The 14,965-nt window shown below is 41.2% G+C and overlaps 1 protein-coding gene across 1 annotated transcript in view; it reads left to right on the top strand.

Annotated features, from left to right (window-relative positions):
- The window catches only part of pik3c2a (phosphatidylinositol-4-phosphate 3-kinase, catalytic subunit type 2 alpha), a 45,272-nt gene extending 30,990 nt beyond the window's left edge, over positions 1–14,282 (top strand). The window contains exons 15-33 of the mRNA XM_084018472.1: positions 445–587; positions 2,196–2,387; positions 2,740–2,833; positions 2,995–3,089; positions 3,849–4,029; positions 4,144–4,248; positions 4,828–4,920; positions 5,198–5,327; positions 6,072–6,208; positions 6,639–6,808; positions 8,069–8,225; positions 9,321–9,430; positions 9,908–10,115; positions 10,223–10,347; positions 11,219–11,336; positions 11,427–11,508; positions 11,680–11,786; positions 11,893–12,018; positions 12,203–14,282. Of these exons, the coding sequence (XP_083874598.1) occupies positions 445–587; positions 2,196–2,387; positions 2,740–2,833; positions 2,995–3,089; positions 3,849–4,029; positions 4,144–4,248; positions 4,828–4,920; positions 5,198–5,327; positions 6,072–6,208; positions 6,639–6,808; positions 8,069–8,225; positions 9,321–9,430; positions 9,908–10,115; positions 10,223–10,347; positions 11,219–11,336; positions 11,427–11,508; positions 11,680–11,786; positions 11,893–12,018; positions 12,203–12,385 (2,556 nt within the window). The 3' untranslated portion in view covers positions 12,386–14,282. The remainder of the gene's footprint in view (positions 1–444; positions 588–2,195; positions 2,388–2,739; positions 2,834–2,994; positions 3,090–3,848; positions 4,030–4,143; positions 4,249–4,827; positions 4,921–5,197; positions 5,328–6,071; positions 6,209–6,638; positions 6,809–8,068; positions 8,226–9,320; positions 9,431–9,907; positions 10,116–10,222; positions 10,348–11,218; positions 11,337–11,426; positions 11,509–11,679; positions 11,787–11,892; positions 12,019–12,202) is intronic.
- The last annotated feature ends 683 nt before the right edge of the window (positions 14,283–14,965 follow it).

Below are 14,965 nucleotides of genomic sequence, written 5' to 3' on the forward strand. Positions count from 1 at the left end.
TTAGTGGTGTAGTCTTTTGCCTTTCTTTCTCTTCCTGCCCATCATGACTACTATGGCAGCTACCGTACTACTACTGCACTACCTTCATTTCCGTAATCACGAAAACCGATGCACTATGAATGCTATAGCTATTGCTATATTTTTCAGTAGTACTAGTACACCAACATTTTTTATTTTACATCTAATACTTATTGTCACAGTTCTAGTAGAAGTTGGAGTACTGGTAGGTCTCTTAGTGGAAACAGTACTGTGGTTTTAAATAATAGCAGTTTGGGTGTAATAATGACAGCTTTGTTATTTGTTTTGGACCTAGTTTTTGTTCTCAGTGGGTTTCCTACAAATAAGAAAGAACATAGTGTATTTGTAAAAATATGTGCGTCTGTCAGCTTGAGTTCCTTCAAAGGATTGGACTGATTCCAACTTTGGTATTTATGTTGCTGTCAGGTGGACTTCCCCAACTCAGCGTTGGACGTTTTATACGTGGGACCCAAGGAAGATCCCAGACCAGAGCCAAACACACTGGAGGAGCTGGACCCTGACTTGCGGCGCAAACTGGAGAAAATCTGCAGTCGTGCTTCCAATTTTGGGTTAGAACATCTCCCTTATCTCTTCACAACCATAAAGCAATCTGAGAGTAGATATCATCAACATTTCTGTTATTAAATGAATGTATCAGCCTTCTCTGCTGTTTTCTGTCACTTCAGTTCTAAGAGCACCATCATCAGTTAATGCCACTGGAGAGGTGACCTTAATGTTCCTTAGCTTGATGCACAAAACAGACACGCTTCCTGTGCAAATACTAGAGGCTTGAAGCAATGGCTGGATAGTGTAATAACCTCCTCAAATTGTGATTAAAATGTCCATATCAGTCAAAAACAAACAAACTATAGCACTATGTAGAATGAGTCCAAGGCTGTGTTCAAGACAACATCACAAAGTTTGTGATGTGGTTTTTTGTTTGTGTGTTTTATGTGAAATACACTCCACCTCCTCAGAAAGAGTGACCTCGGGGGAATCAAAACCACACTTTTAAAAGGTGTGTCGTTTAATGTTGAAGCTACTTCTGAATTATAATGTAAGTCCATTGACCTCTGGTTTGGAGACTTAAAGTACTCGGTGTCATGAGAGTTTCAAAAACACGCACAGAAGCGCTATTTCTGGTTAGATTTATCCCCTTCAGCAGACAGCTTTTTGGCCATCTCTCAGACCACCCGAAATCTGTTGGACATATTAGATTTAAAAAGGGATTTTAATAGATGCCACTGACTTTGCCAGCCACAGCTCCCCATAAACGCCTACGGTATATGTTGTCTTCTTCAATGTGTCTGTTCTTTTCCAGCTGCTCCAAGCTCAACTAAATGCTCTCTTATGCCCGCTGCCAGCCAAATCTCCTTTACTCTGCCAACATCCACGAGTCCTGACCGGCATTTTAGCACAGACCGCTCACTCACTGGGCTGGGGCCGCCTGTTTTCTGTCCTGCGTTCATCTCTCCAGCCTCTGTGTGCACAAGACTTGTGGAACTACAGTTTCACTGATGTGTCATGTGTTGTTTCAGTGTGTGTGATATTCCATTAATCCCTTTAGGAGAAATGTTTGTTTTTTATTACTACAGGGAGGTCAGGGCCAGGGTACAGAGCAAAGAGCAAAGAGGCAAATGCTTACTGACAGAGATATTTAACATCAGTTTGTGTTTTGTTTTGTTTTTGCTTAATACATTTATTTGACCAGGAAAGGTTATCTAAACATGTCAGCTCTTCAATTTCAATGAGTTTCACATTTTCAAACTTATATATTTCTTATTTAACTCTTCATTGAGTTGTATTAGTCTCATTTACCCTCTGATTTTCTCAGATGAATCTGAGTTCTTGTGCGATTCTGTTTTAAGTGTTTCTTCTCTGTTGTCTGTTTTATTTATTATTATTTATTATATTATTGTTGACCCTGCCAATTAAACTCCTCATTTGGAGTCATTCAATATTTTGTTTCCTTTATTTTGCAGTGTTGAAACCTACTAATATTTATTGCACAGAAGAATGACACATTTGAATTGGTTACTTAGAATTGCAGATGGGCTGATGAATCTCATTAAAAAATCCAGATGAGATTCACATGTGGGTGCCATTTATGAACATCTTTATTTTTTTGTAAATGCCATCCCATCCATCTGTCCATCTTTTTTCCACTTCGTCTCCAGGCTGAAGCGGGCAGATCACCAACTCCTGTGGGACCATCGGCTTCACTGTCGGAAGGACCACCCCAGCAGCCTCCCCAAGGTGCTGGCAAGTGCGCCCAGCTGGGACTGGGCCAGCATGGCTCACATCCACTCCCTGCTGCACCACTGGCCCTCTCTGCCCCCCGTCACTGCGCTGGAGCTGCTCGACTCAAAGTATGTACTGTGTTCAAGGCTTAAAATGTCTACAAGAAACTTTGAACTGGTTATGAAACAATGTCAATTTAATACTGATGACTATATATGACCTACACACACAAATGAGACCATCAGTGAGTATTGGCTATTTCTGTATAATTGTTCTTGATGCCTGCCATTGTTGGAAGCCAAAACTGACTGCGTGTGCGTGTGTGCGTGTGTGCGTGTGTGTGTGTGTGTGTGTGTGTGTGTGTGTGTGTGTGTGTGTGTGTGTGTGTGTGTGTGTGTGTGTGTGTCTGTGTGTCTGTGTGTCTGTGTGTCTGTGTGTCTGTGTGTCTGTGTGTGTGTGTGTGTGTGTGTGTGTGTGTAGGTTTGCAGACACAGAAGTGAGAAATGTGGCTGTTAGCTGGATTGAGAATAGCAGTGATGATGAGCTGACTGACTATCTGCCACAGCTAGTACAGGTACAGTTAAAAATACACGCACAAATAACACTTCCACTTTCAAAGTACTCACTCTCACCCACTCATTCACTCATTATCACTCAATGTTTCTCCTGCGTTCTCTCCCTTCACCTCTCAATCTTCCCACCTATATTTCTAAATCACTTTTATCTTTCTGCCAGGCATTAAAGTTTGAGTGTCACCTAAAGAATGCCCTCGTCATGTTCCTGTTGTGCAGAGCTCAAGGCAACATCAATATTGCCCACTACCTCTACTGGTGAGTTCCCAAAAGCACTCAGCAACGAGCTGTCATAACAAACGCCTGAAGCGATATGTTTCAAAGACTGAGTGTGAGAGGGGCTGAAGTGAATGAACAGGCTAGCAGAACTACCTGAATTATGATGCATCAGAGAAAATGGTATTTTACAACACAATGAGCAATTGGTCACCAAAGAAATACACTTCCCATGTGCCATCTGTGCTTCCTGGGGATAGCTAACAATACCTACCATGTGAAACAAAAGCACTATCTAAGAGCTGATGCACTTCTAGGGCTGGGCAATATATCAATATTATATTAAGATCATGATATATGAGACAAAATACTGTCATAAATGTTTGATATCATAATATTACATAAGTGTTGTCCTTTCCTGGTTTTAAAGACTGACTTACAGTAAAGTAATTACATTGTTGTTTTATTTGCCTTTATCAACTTAGTCATTATATCTGCATTACTGATGATGTGTTAATATTTTAGAAAAGCACCAGGTCAACCCTACAGTATCACAATATCAATATTATCATGATATTAATACATTTTTAGGTATTTGGTTAAAAAAACATATCACAATATTTAATTTTCTCCAGTACACACTTTCTTTGTGCCATAAATTGAGTCTTGATTTTCCCGGGAGATCGTACCCAGACAGAAATGCATGGGGAAAGCGTGGTTTAGTAGAAGTTGGTCGTGTTTTAGTAGTGTAGGATTATAGTGCCCCTTACATTTTGACTTATGTGTGTATAATGGCTGCAGGCTGCTGAAGGACGCTGTGCAGGATCCTGCTTGGGGACGACGATATGAGCGGGTGCTGGGTGCCCTCATGTGTCTGTGTGGAGCCAAGCTGAGGTCGGAACTGGAGAAGCAGACTCGCCTGGTCGACCTGCTGGGAGCTGTCGCCGAGAGGGTCCGACAGGCCGGCGGGTCTACACGACAGGTAAGTTTGTGTGTACATGATCTAACTGTAACATTATACATTACTATAATGTGTGTGTGTGTGTGTGTGTGTTGTAACATTTCTGTGTGTTTGTGTATTTTTGTGTGTGTTCAGGTGGCACTGCAAGAAGGGCTTGAAAATGTCCAGAACTTTTTCCAGAGGAACAGGTGCCGGCTGCCGCTCAGCCCCAGTCTGGTGGCCAAGGAGCTTAACGTCAAGGTATCGCACACAAACGGGCCGTGTATAATGAGAGGTTGTCAATTAAGCATGAAAATTCAGGGCGTCCGCAATATTCAGCTATTCTTTATGATTACATTCAGGTCAATAAATCCCTTCTCACCACACTGCATATACCAGATCGACAAATAATTAGCACTAGTGAATTCATAACATTGAATAGAAATATACAGAAACACAAAATTAAACAAAATGTCAGAATGCCAGACCTTTCTCTGGTGATTCTATAATTTTAAATACCTCAGGCTTTATAGAGGCATTTTTAGTTGAATTTGTAATTAAGTGTAGATGCTAGTTAGACATGACTTTAATGTATCTCTTATGTGGCTATGGTCCAGATGCAATTATTATTATTGGCTGGTGACGATTGTGAAGAAGCAAAATTATGATGCATAATGTGGGCTCTAGGTATGTGAGACAAACTAACAAGTGGCTTTAAAATGAAATATTCAAAGAAAAGAATAAAGAAGACATGATTATATGCTGTTTTAAAGCTGGATCTTAAAAACAACATATTGTAGTGCTGAAGAATAAATTCATACTGTCTTTGTGTGTGTGTAGGCCTGCTCCTTTTTCAACTCCAACGCAGTTCCCCTAAAGCTGGCCCTGGTCAACGCCGACCCACTGGGAGAAGAGATCAATGTGATGTTCAAGGTACTGTGCCTACACACACTTCTTAAACAATGTGTGTGGGAAATGCTGACAGTGGACAAACTGATTGACATGAACAGTCATATAATACAGATAATATATGGTATATTTACCTAAGAACTGGTTATTGTGTATTCATCACACCCACTCCACTTGTTTCAACTTGGGAGTTGTCATCAGGTACACAAACATGTTGTAACAGGTTTGTTTACGTGCTTCTTATCTGAATACTGTGCCCCCTGGTGGCCAAAGTGAAACCCTGCCACTGTTTGTGTGTTAGGTTGGAGAGGACCTGAGGCAGGACATGTTGGCTCTTCAGATGATCCGTATCATGGACCGCATCTGGCTGCAGGAGGGCCTGGACCTCCGCATCGTCAACTTCAAATGCATCTCCACCGACAAGGACAAAGGTGAAGGCAAACGCATCCAGAGGCCACATTTCCACTTCATTTCAATTGTCACTGACACTTTCATTTTCACTTAGCCACACACACTCAGTTGCCAGTTTATTGGCTGAATCTAGCTCAAACGAATGCAGTCCAGTAAATAATCCTGCAATGAATCCCATTTTAGAGAGGCACTAAATCAACTTTGTCATCATTTTGGAGGATGCACTTTGTGGCGTGGTTGACCCGTATTGACTTATAGATGTGCTTCTGTTATTTGACCTTCCCTCATTGACATACATGGGTATATTGACTGGATTCGTTTTGACTAGATAGCAGTCTGTCTTTGTTTTTGTGTGCTACATGCAAATCTGGTATCTGATGCTCTTTGGCAACTTCCAAAAAACTAAAAGAATAACTTCTCCACTCTCCGCAAGGTAATGACGTTAATGGCCACAGGAAAAATAGATACGCTTTTCTCTGAGGTGTTCATTTATAAGAAGGAATTATTCAGTTGCTTTTAGTTGGCACTGGCAGAAATGATGAAAACAGTCCTGTCATGTTATCAACCTGTAACGAAACCCATTTTTTACATTTCTAACAGCTGATTCACCAGCAGACATCAATGTAACGATCTAGTCATTACAGACTAAGGTTATGACATATTCCCATTGTATCTGGCGGTACATAAAACAAGTAAAAGTACTACAGAGCTGGATTCTTTTGTGCTTGCATCACATTAATCAAAGTTGGGATGGTTTTTTTAAGGCATGGTGGAGCTGGTGCCGTCCTCCGACACCCTGAGAAAGATCCAGGTTGAGTACGGCGTCACGGGATCCTTCAAGGACAAACCGCTGGCAGAGTGGCTCCGCAAGTACAACCCTGCTGAGGATGAATATGAGAAGGTAAAACATTATTTATTTGACACAAAGTAATTGGTTTGCCTCTGCAGGAGTTAAGATCACACAGTTGTTCTCTAGAAGTTTATAGTTAATTAAGTTATACAACTTTGTCACCTTTCACACCTATAAATGTGAAGCCTTACTCTCCAATCACAACCACTCAGTGCTTTACTGCACTGTTTTGACCCTGAACACCAGGAGGATGCAGGAATAATCTTGCTGTGGCATTTTTGAGGCTGGTTACACGAGAGCATCTGCAAAACAATTTCATCATTTCTGGGTGTGCTTGAAACATCTGGAAAAGTATGGAATTTGTTTCGTCTGTCTGGTTCGAAACTTGTACTTACTCTGCAGTCAGCCAGACGACAACCAGAGCGTAGAGTATTCATATTTTTTTCTTGCCTTTTCTCTGTGTCACTCTTTCTTTTTTTAGGCATCAGAGAATTTCATCTACTCGTGTGCAGGATGCTGTGTGGCCACTTACGTACTGGGCATCTGCGATCGCCATAATGACAATATCATGCTGCGCTCCACTGGTCACATGTTCCACATCGACTTTGGCAAGTTCCTGGGCCACGCCCAGATGTTTGGCAGCTTCAAAAGGTGACAATTAGAAATGCTTTTTGGTGCGTGTCTGTGTGTATGCATGTGTGCAAGAAATGCTTATCAGGGGAAAAAACATGTATTGCCACGCCTATCTGGGTTTAAAGGTTCTTCCATGGAGTTGTCATTTTGTTTTTATCACTAGGTAGTTATCAGACAAACCCAGTTTTCATTTTCATACCCAGCGCCACGTCGCGCAAGTAGCAAATGTACTTTGCTATGGGGTTTACCCATGGGCCTGTTGGCCTTAATGAGGCGTGGTCAGGTGCAGTGTTGGCATATTGCTATCTTAAGGCAGCAGAATGCATTTGAACTAAGATGTGCCTACATTGGCAGATTCATAATGGGAATATTGAGCATCAAACACTTAATTTCCTGTATTGTGTTGTATTTTTATGCACCAATCTGTGGTGAAAATCTTTTATTTATGTGAAGCAAAGCCTTGAAATCGTCTGTCGTACACTTAGAGGCTTCCTCCACTGACAAAATGCATCATGATGAGTGCACCCGTGTTGTTTTTTTGCCTCATGGATGGTGCTTCTGTCTGGGCTCAACGTCTCCTCTCATCTCTTCTGTGTGCGAGTGTAGATGTAGGCTACTTTTTAAGGTTTGCAGGCCCTCTACCCTTAAACTTATTGTAAAGAGTTATCATTTCCAAAATTCACATGTTTTTATTTAAAAAAATATATCTTGCTTCAGTCCATATTTGTTGGGAATAGCATTTCAAACTCATGTTATGCCCAAAACACACTTATGAGACTAAATACAAAACCCTTGTGTCTTACACCTTACTTTGCGCCCAGATTATGCACCGTTTAACAAGCCAAAGTGGAGTTGGACATGCCCTAAATGCACTGCTGCCATGCACTTAGGACCATGCACTATAGATTGATTAAATAGGGCCCTAAAGCTGTTTGTCCTGCTTGCATTGTTGGGACTTGCTATATTTCTACTTGCCAAAATGAATAGTATTTTCACGGATGACCTGATTCAATGCTCACACACTGCACTCATTCCCAGCTGGTGGACTGCCCTACAACCACACTATTTATAGCCTCTGATTGTCTCAGCTGAATTATTTAGAGGTATTGTAGTAACTTTCTGAAGGATCTCCCTGTGGTAGCTTTAGTGGTGTGCATTCACTATCCTTATCCAGATTTCATCTCAGATTCAAACTGAAGGCCTTCATTCCACGAGCCCTTGCTGTGATAACCCTCCTCAGAAGCTGATGTTAAAGCTTCCCTCCTTCTCTCCTGTCAGGGACCGGGCTCCGTTCGTTCTGACCTCTGACATGGCGTACGTCATCAACGGAGGCGAACGTCCCACCAGTCGCTTCCAGCTGTTTGTAGACCTGTGCTGCCAGGCCTACAACCTCATCCGCAAGCACTCCGGGCTTTTCCTCAACCTGTTGTCACTGGTGAGACAGTAAATAGATATATAGACATTAATACCCATCATTTATACACACATACATGCCAGGAGGTGATGCACCACAGACTGTCACATAGGTGTGAGTCAAAGGTTACATCTTTAGATGTCTTGGTTTGTCGAACCAACAGTTCAAACTCCAAAGATATTTAGTTTATAATGATATAAAATAGAAAAGCATGAAATATTCACATAAAAGAAGCTGGAACCAGGGACTCTGGGTTCATGATTTAACGATTAGCAAAATATTTGCAGATTACTTTTATGTCTGTCAACTAATTGGTATATTGACTATTCTAGATTCTTGTTTTTGCATCCTGCAGCTGAATTGTATTCTTACAACATTTTTCAACCTTCAGCTTCTTTTTCTTTTCAGTCTTATTAGTTATTTTTGGCCTCCTTTTTAAAAGTGTCCTCATCAGTGAGCAGAAGTCTGTTCTTTTGCACCTGCAGGACTTAGAATAACAAGATTTACACACAAGGAGGAGTTGTACCTTCACAATAAATCAGTGCTTTACTGTTGTCCTGGAAATGTCGGACAGAATGTGCTCTACTAAGGAAGAATGATGCATTAAAACAACATTTAGAAGTCGATGAGGGCAAATAGAATTTTTTTTATTTTTTATTTTTTTTATTTAATTGATTTGACAGGGACAATGAACAACTTTGAGAATTTTATTTCCATCTGTGGTCCCTGGGAAGGAAACAGAGAATAACCTCTCTGTTAAGAAAAACACAAATACAATACATAAATCACATCAGCAACAGCACATTTAGGCAGCACTACATAAACCACAAGATTTCACAACATTAGGACACGTCGTGTGTTTACATTCTTGCGTGATGGCTACATGATTTTAGCCATGATTTCATCTTGAATTACAATCACTAAGGCTGCTGAACTCTTATATAACTTGGCACGGAGCTCCAAAAGTTTGTTGTTATAATGTAATATATATCTATATATACAGTGCATATACTGTAAATGCCCTGTATATATAGACTTTATGTGATAATGTACAAAATGATGGGTAAGAAATGGGTAAATCTGCTTGTGTGCCATCTGTTGCCGTGTGTGTTGTAGATGACGTCCTCAGGCCTCCCAGAGCTGACCAGCTCTCAGGATCTGAAGTATGTATTTGATGCCCTGCAGCCCCACAACACAGATGCTGAGGCAACTATCTTCTTCACCAGGTAAATGCATTACTTCTATTATCCCGGCAAAGATCCAAACTATTCTGTCTCCAAACTATTAAACCTCGAGATTTGAAAACATCTCAAGAAATGGAGAAATCAATCACTTTTCTGGGTTTTTTTCTTCTCTCTTCTGAGGTATTCCATTTTGCACAGCTGCTATTTTGCTGAAATACCACCAGGTGGCAATGTAGACATAGGAAGAAATAACTGCTGTCTCACATTACAGCAACAAAAACTCCTGACACATAAGGAATAATATAAGGTGGACCTAGTATTTGTAAAACCAGTCAAGTGAGATTTTTACTAAATTGCTTTACAATAAAATAATGCCTTGTGAAAACTTTCTGTCACAGCATTAGGTCAAACAGAAAAAAACATCATGTGGTTAATTGTTTAACCTTCGCCTGTCTGTCTTTCTCTCTGATATCCCCCATATTATTTTATTGTCACCCCTGTATCCCCCCTCCTCTCCAGGCTGATAGAGTCCAGTCTGGGCAGCGTGGCCACCAAGTTCAACTTCTTCATCCACAACCTCGCCCAGCTCCGATTCTCTGGTTTGCCAGCAAACGACGAGCCTATCCTGTCTTTCTCCCCCAAGACTTACACTCTGAAACAGGAGGGCCGCATACTCCACTCCGCCATCTTCTCCTTCCAGAAGAGATACAACCCCGACAAGCACTATGTGAGTTTCACTGTACCGCGTCCGTGTTGCATCACATCTCCAGATCGAAACTAGGAGACGCACTGACACATTGCATTGCTGCCCCCCTCCCTGTCCTTTCTGTGCAGACGTATGTGTTGAGGCTTCTGAGGGAAGGTCAGAATGAGCCCCAGTTTGTCTTCCGCACTTTCGATGAGTTTCAGGAGCTCCACAACAAACTCACCATCCTCTTCCCCCTCTGGAAGCTACCTAGGTAAGGAGTAAACCTCCGCTGTGACACTAAGCTTCTTCATTTCTCAATTACTGATCTGATTGTGATTGTTTATGAGTCACTTCCATAATCAGTGTATTACCTTTAGTACATGGCGGTCGGTACGCCAACAGTTTGGAAAAAACAGACAGGAGTTCGGCACAGGAAGCAATGTACTGCAGTGGACAGAGGCAGCATCAGTTTAAAGGAATGCTATATTTAGAATGTTTTCACTACTTTACTTTACCATCTGACGGCCCTTTCTGACAGGGAACTCATTATTATCTAAGCTTTCTAATAAGCTACAGGACTCCTTTGACAAAAACACTTGCAGAACACAGATTTTTGCTGGTCTACTGCTGCCTTGATCAGTCAGGTGTTTGTGTTATTGTGTGACTTTGGTGTTTTTAAAGGGGTTGGTTTGGATGCAACACAGTCACACAAAAGCAAACTAACCAATCGAGGCAGCGTTAGACCAGCAACTTCCATGTCCATGATGTTGTTGTCAGTTGGTGTTGTCCTGTGGCTTTGAAGAGATAAATGGATGTAACTGCTTCAGTTCCATCTTGGAAATGGCTGTCCATTGGCACGGTAAAGCCAAGAAAGACACTTAAACTGGTATCAGTCTGCTCCCGTGCTGGTACTCCTTTTTGTTTCTCTAATTTGGGGGCGTGCCGACTGCCACCTACTGTAGGTAATACACTGGGTATTGATAAGTACCTCATACACCCCCCACAACATCCAAACTATCCCTTTAATACTAAACTGTGAAACAATACTTTCCCATTATGATTTCACACAATATATCTTGCAAGTTATGTGGCATGTTTTAGAGCGAATAGTTAATATTCCATGTCTCTCTCTTTATCGCTAGTTTCCCTAACAAGATGGTGCTTGGTCGCACCCACATCAAAGAAGTGGCTGCAAAGAGGAAGCTGGAGCTCAACAACTACGTCCACAACCTGATGAGGAGCTCCACCGAGGTCACCCAGGTACACATACGCATGCAAACGCTCAGTAATCGGTAAACTCAGCATTCTTTATCTTAGTAAATAAAGTAATCTCATGTTCTCTGTTTCTAGTGTGACCTGGTGTACACTTTCTTTCATCCAATTGCTCGGGATGACAAGACCGAAGGCTTAGATGCCACACCTAAAGCGCCAGGTAAATAAAAGCTGTGTTTTTCTCCCCATTCTGCAAGTATTTGTCAGTGTACGTGTTATACAGTGAGTGTGACACAGGCGGATTATAAGCGACTATAATATTGCTAATGATTTTATCGGGGTTTATGTTCACAACTTCCTGAATGTAATGAGTGGTGTCTGATTGTTGCAGAGCCTCCGCTGAGTCCCACTTCTGGTCGAGTGGAAGGAGAAGTAAAGCTCTCAATCTCCTACAGGAACAGCAATCTCTTCATCATGGTCATGCACATCAGAGATCTGGTAAACACGGCAACGATTTCATTCACATCCACATAAACTGCTTCGACAGACTCATTGTTGTTTATCTATCTGTTGTCATACTATTGCTCCCTCTGCTCTCTTTCAGGTTTCTGAAGATGGAACCGATCCGAACCCATACGTGAAAACCTACCTGCTTCCAGATCCGCACAAGACTTCCAAACGCAAGACAAAGATCTCGAGGAAAACGAGGAACCCTACTTTCAATGAGATGGTTAGCAAAAACAAAACACAATTATTAGAATATTTACTCAAGGAACATTATTTTGGTTTTAAAAATATAAACATAAACCAGGATTTATTTCCTTAATTCACAGCCAATGTGCATGTGAACGCCTGAAACTAAATAAGTAACTTCATGGGCACTTTATTCACTTTCCCCGCCTCTTCCTTCACAGTTGGTGTACAGTGGCTACAGCAAGGAAACCCTGGGTCTGCGGGAGCTTCAACTGAGCGTGCTCAGTGCCGAGTCGCTGCGTGAGAACTACTTTCTGGGCGGCATTACGCTCAGACTCAAAGACTTTGACCTCAGTAAGGAGACGGTGAAGTGGTACAAACTCACGGCCGTCCCCTACTTCTAAGTCCAACCTGCCTCTCGCCAAGCTTGGAAATGACTCCCCGTGTTCTGACAAAAGCTGCGTTCACATCATACGGGAAAGGCAGCAGATACAGCCTCACATGAAAAAACTGATCCCTGCAGATGGCAGTTCATAAAAATGCTACTTCAGAACTGCATTTTCATTTATTGGTTTATCAACGTTTTCTGGAGGTGGAGCAAGGATTTCTGACGTATTGAAGCATAAGCAGTGATATTTTCATTTAAAAGCCAACTTGACCATTTTTTTCAATCAATTGTCTTAAGAAATCAGGATACAGCTGTGCTTGTTGCTGAAAAATGGCATCATTAGTTACATGCGTTGAAATTATTCTCCTGAATTTATGCAAGGAATTATTACGGCTTCAAACGAGGCTGAACACCAACTATCATGTGGCTTCGGCAGTTATTCCCATATGACATGAATGCAGACTTAAAAACTCTGTCAGATGCACCCTGAAAGGGTGAGCGCACAGGCCGATTAACAGTTCCTCAAAGGGGAGCCTACTCTCTATTCTTCACAATTTTTCTCTGTCCCTCTTTAACTAATCAAGATTGTTTCTGTGACAAACAATCTCCACTTATTTTGTGTCTCTTTTTTCCTAAACTATAACAAGGAGCTGTAATGTTTTGTACATTTTGATATTAGAGGACCAAAACGACTTACTTTCAGAAGAGTATATATAGATTGACACATTTATTTTTTAAGGAATAAAGGGGGCTAATTTTTACATTTTCCTTGTTTATTTTCTATATAGACAAATAGGAGGCGTCAGAGTTTCCTGCTTTGCAGCAGACACTTGTGGGTAGAGTAGTGCAACACACCAGATTTCAGGAGCTCAACAGTGACCTTATGATTCCCCAAGAATGTGCCAAAAGTAATGAGAAGGATGGCAAATCATACCACTCTCCCAAGTAGGGAGCTGAACAGGGTGCCTTTGTTTGTGTTCACAATCCCTTTTTAATGCTCAACTTGGCCTTATTGCTATATATATTGTATTAACAATGTGATCTGTCCTTATTAAAGATACAACCTATACTCTTTCAAACTATGTCAGTAGTTCTGCCAGAGAAGCAGCCCAGCATCGTAGAGGTTGTTTGTAACAGTGGACCTCCACTAAATGCTACCAGATCTTTCTCTCGTGTTATTACTTGACTATTTTCACACAGCACACCTTAAAGGGGATTTTGAATCATAAGCTTTGGAACACACTCAATTAACCTGATCATAAGTCAGTTCAGCGTTTCCTTCAGGTGGTTCAAAACCATAATTCAGACTTTTCAAAAAAATATTTAGGGACCGAGTTAAAACTGGAGTCTGGACATGAGGTTGTCTGAGGCAGCAATACCACATTCTCTCTCAGTGCATAAGAATGTGGTGTCATGACGCCGTGGTGAGTAACTGGGTATGTTAGCCATAACTTAAACTGCCAGTGAAGTCCCGATCCAGGTTTTAGAATATTTAAGTGAGAAAACATTCTGAATTTTAAGGAAATGTCAGGAAAACTGAACACACACGAGCGCTGAAAACTTAACTTCAAACATCTTCACAAAAAAAGGGAACCCGATTCTGAGCTTTAGCTACTTTCCTCTCATTCCCTAACTACACATCTACAGTTGTTATTAATGTTTAATAAAGACATGTATCTGAAAAGGTTTTAATAGAAAATTCTACAAGACAATTATGATCTAAGAGCATCACTCACACTATGGATTTTAGTGACTTGATCCACTCTTTTAGTGACTGTACAGAGAAAGCAAGCAGAGTTTGTATTAACATGGCCAGTTATTTATTCTTAATTGGTGACCTGTAACCCAAATGGATCAGTGTGTACTGTAATCCCTTTTTCCTAAAGCAAATTAAATGTTTTTGGAACAAATAGGATGTGGCTCCTTGTTTCTGTTGTATAACGTGTTTGGTGAAAGTGAATTGCATGAATTACAGCATCCAGCCATTACAGAACTACAGTTGACTGTAGATGAATACCTCCATTATGCAGGTGTGAGTTTGGCCAATTCAATGCTACTTGCCCAAGAACATGTGGACTGGTAGAACTGGAGATTAAACTACCAACTTCTCCCTACCACCTGAGCTACAGCCACCCCCCCCCATCCATGCATGACATTGAAACAATGCTATTCTAAGAAGTCTGTATAGTATCTGAAAGGTGGTTAAAAATACTTCAAATATACAAAGACACCATACAGTAGTCTTACGTTGGAATATATGGCCACAGATTCATCAGCTGTTAGTAATCTTATTCAAATGAGATTCAAGGGATATGCAAAAATAAGTGGTGGACTGGGGCTTTAAGGATAGTTTTTGACACCCCTCCACAAGACAGAGCCACCACACCCCACAAGGGCCCCTCTCAAAATCCATACAGTTTAAATTAATATTGTGCCAACTACACAATATTGTAAAATGTCCATCCATCCATCATCAACCGCTTATCCTGTTCAGGGTTGGAAAACATGCAAACAGTGTAAAATGTTACATAAAAACTGTATATTCAGTAAGTGTGGGGCCTCCAACGCTCCCATGGCCTTGCAGACTGCTTTGCTC

The sequence above is a fragment of the Eutrigla gurnardus genome (assembly GCF_963514095.1).
Source record: "Eutrigla gurnardus genome assembly, chromosome: 9".
In the NCBI taxonomy this organism is placed as follows: Eukaryota; Metazoa; Chordata; class Actinopteri; order Perciformes; family Triglidae; genus Eutrigla; species Eutrigla gurnardus.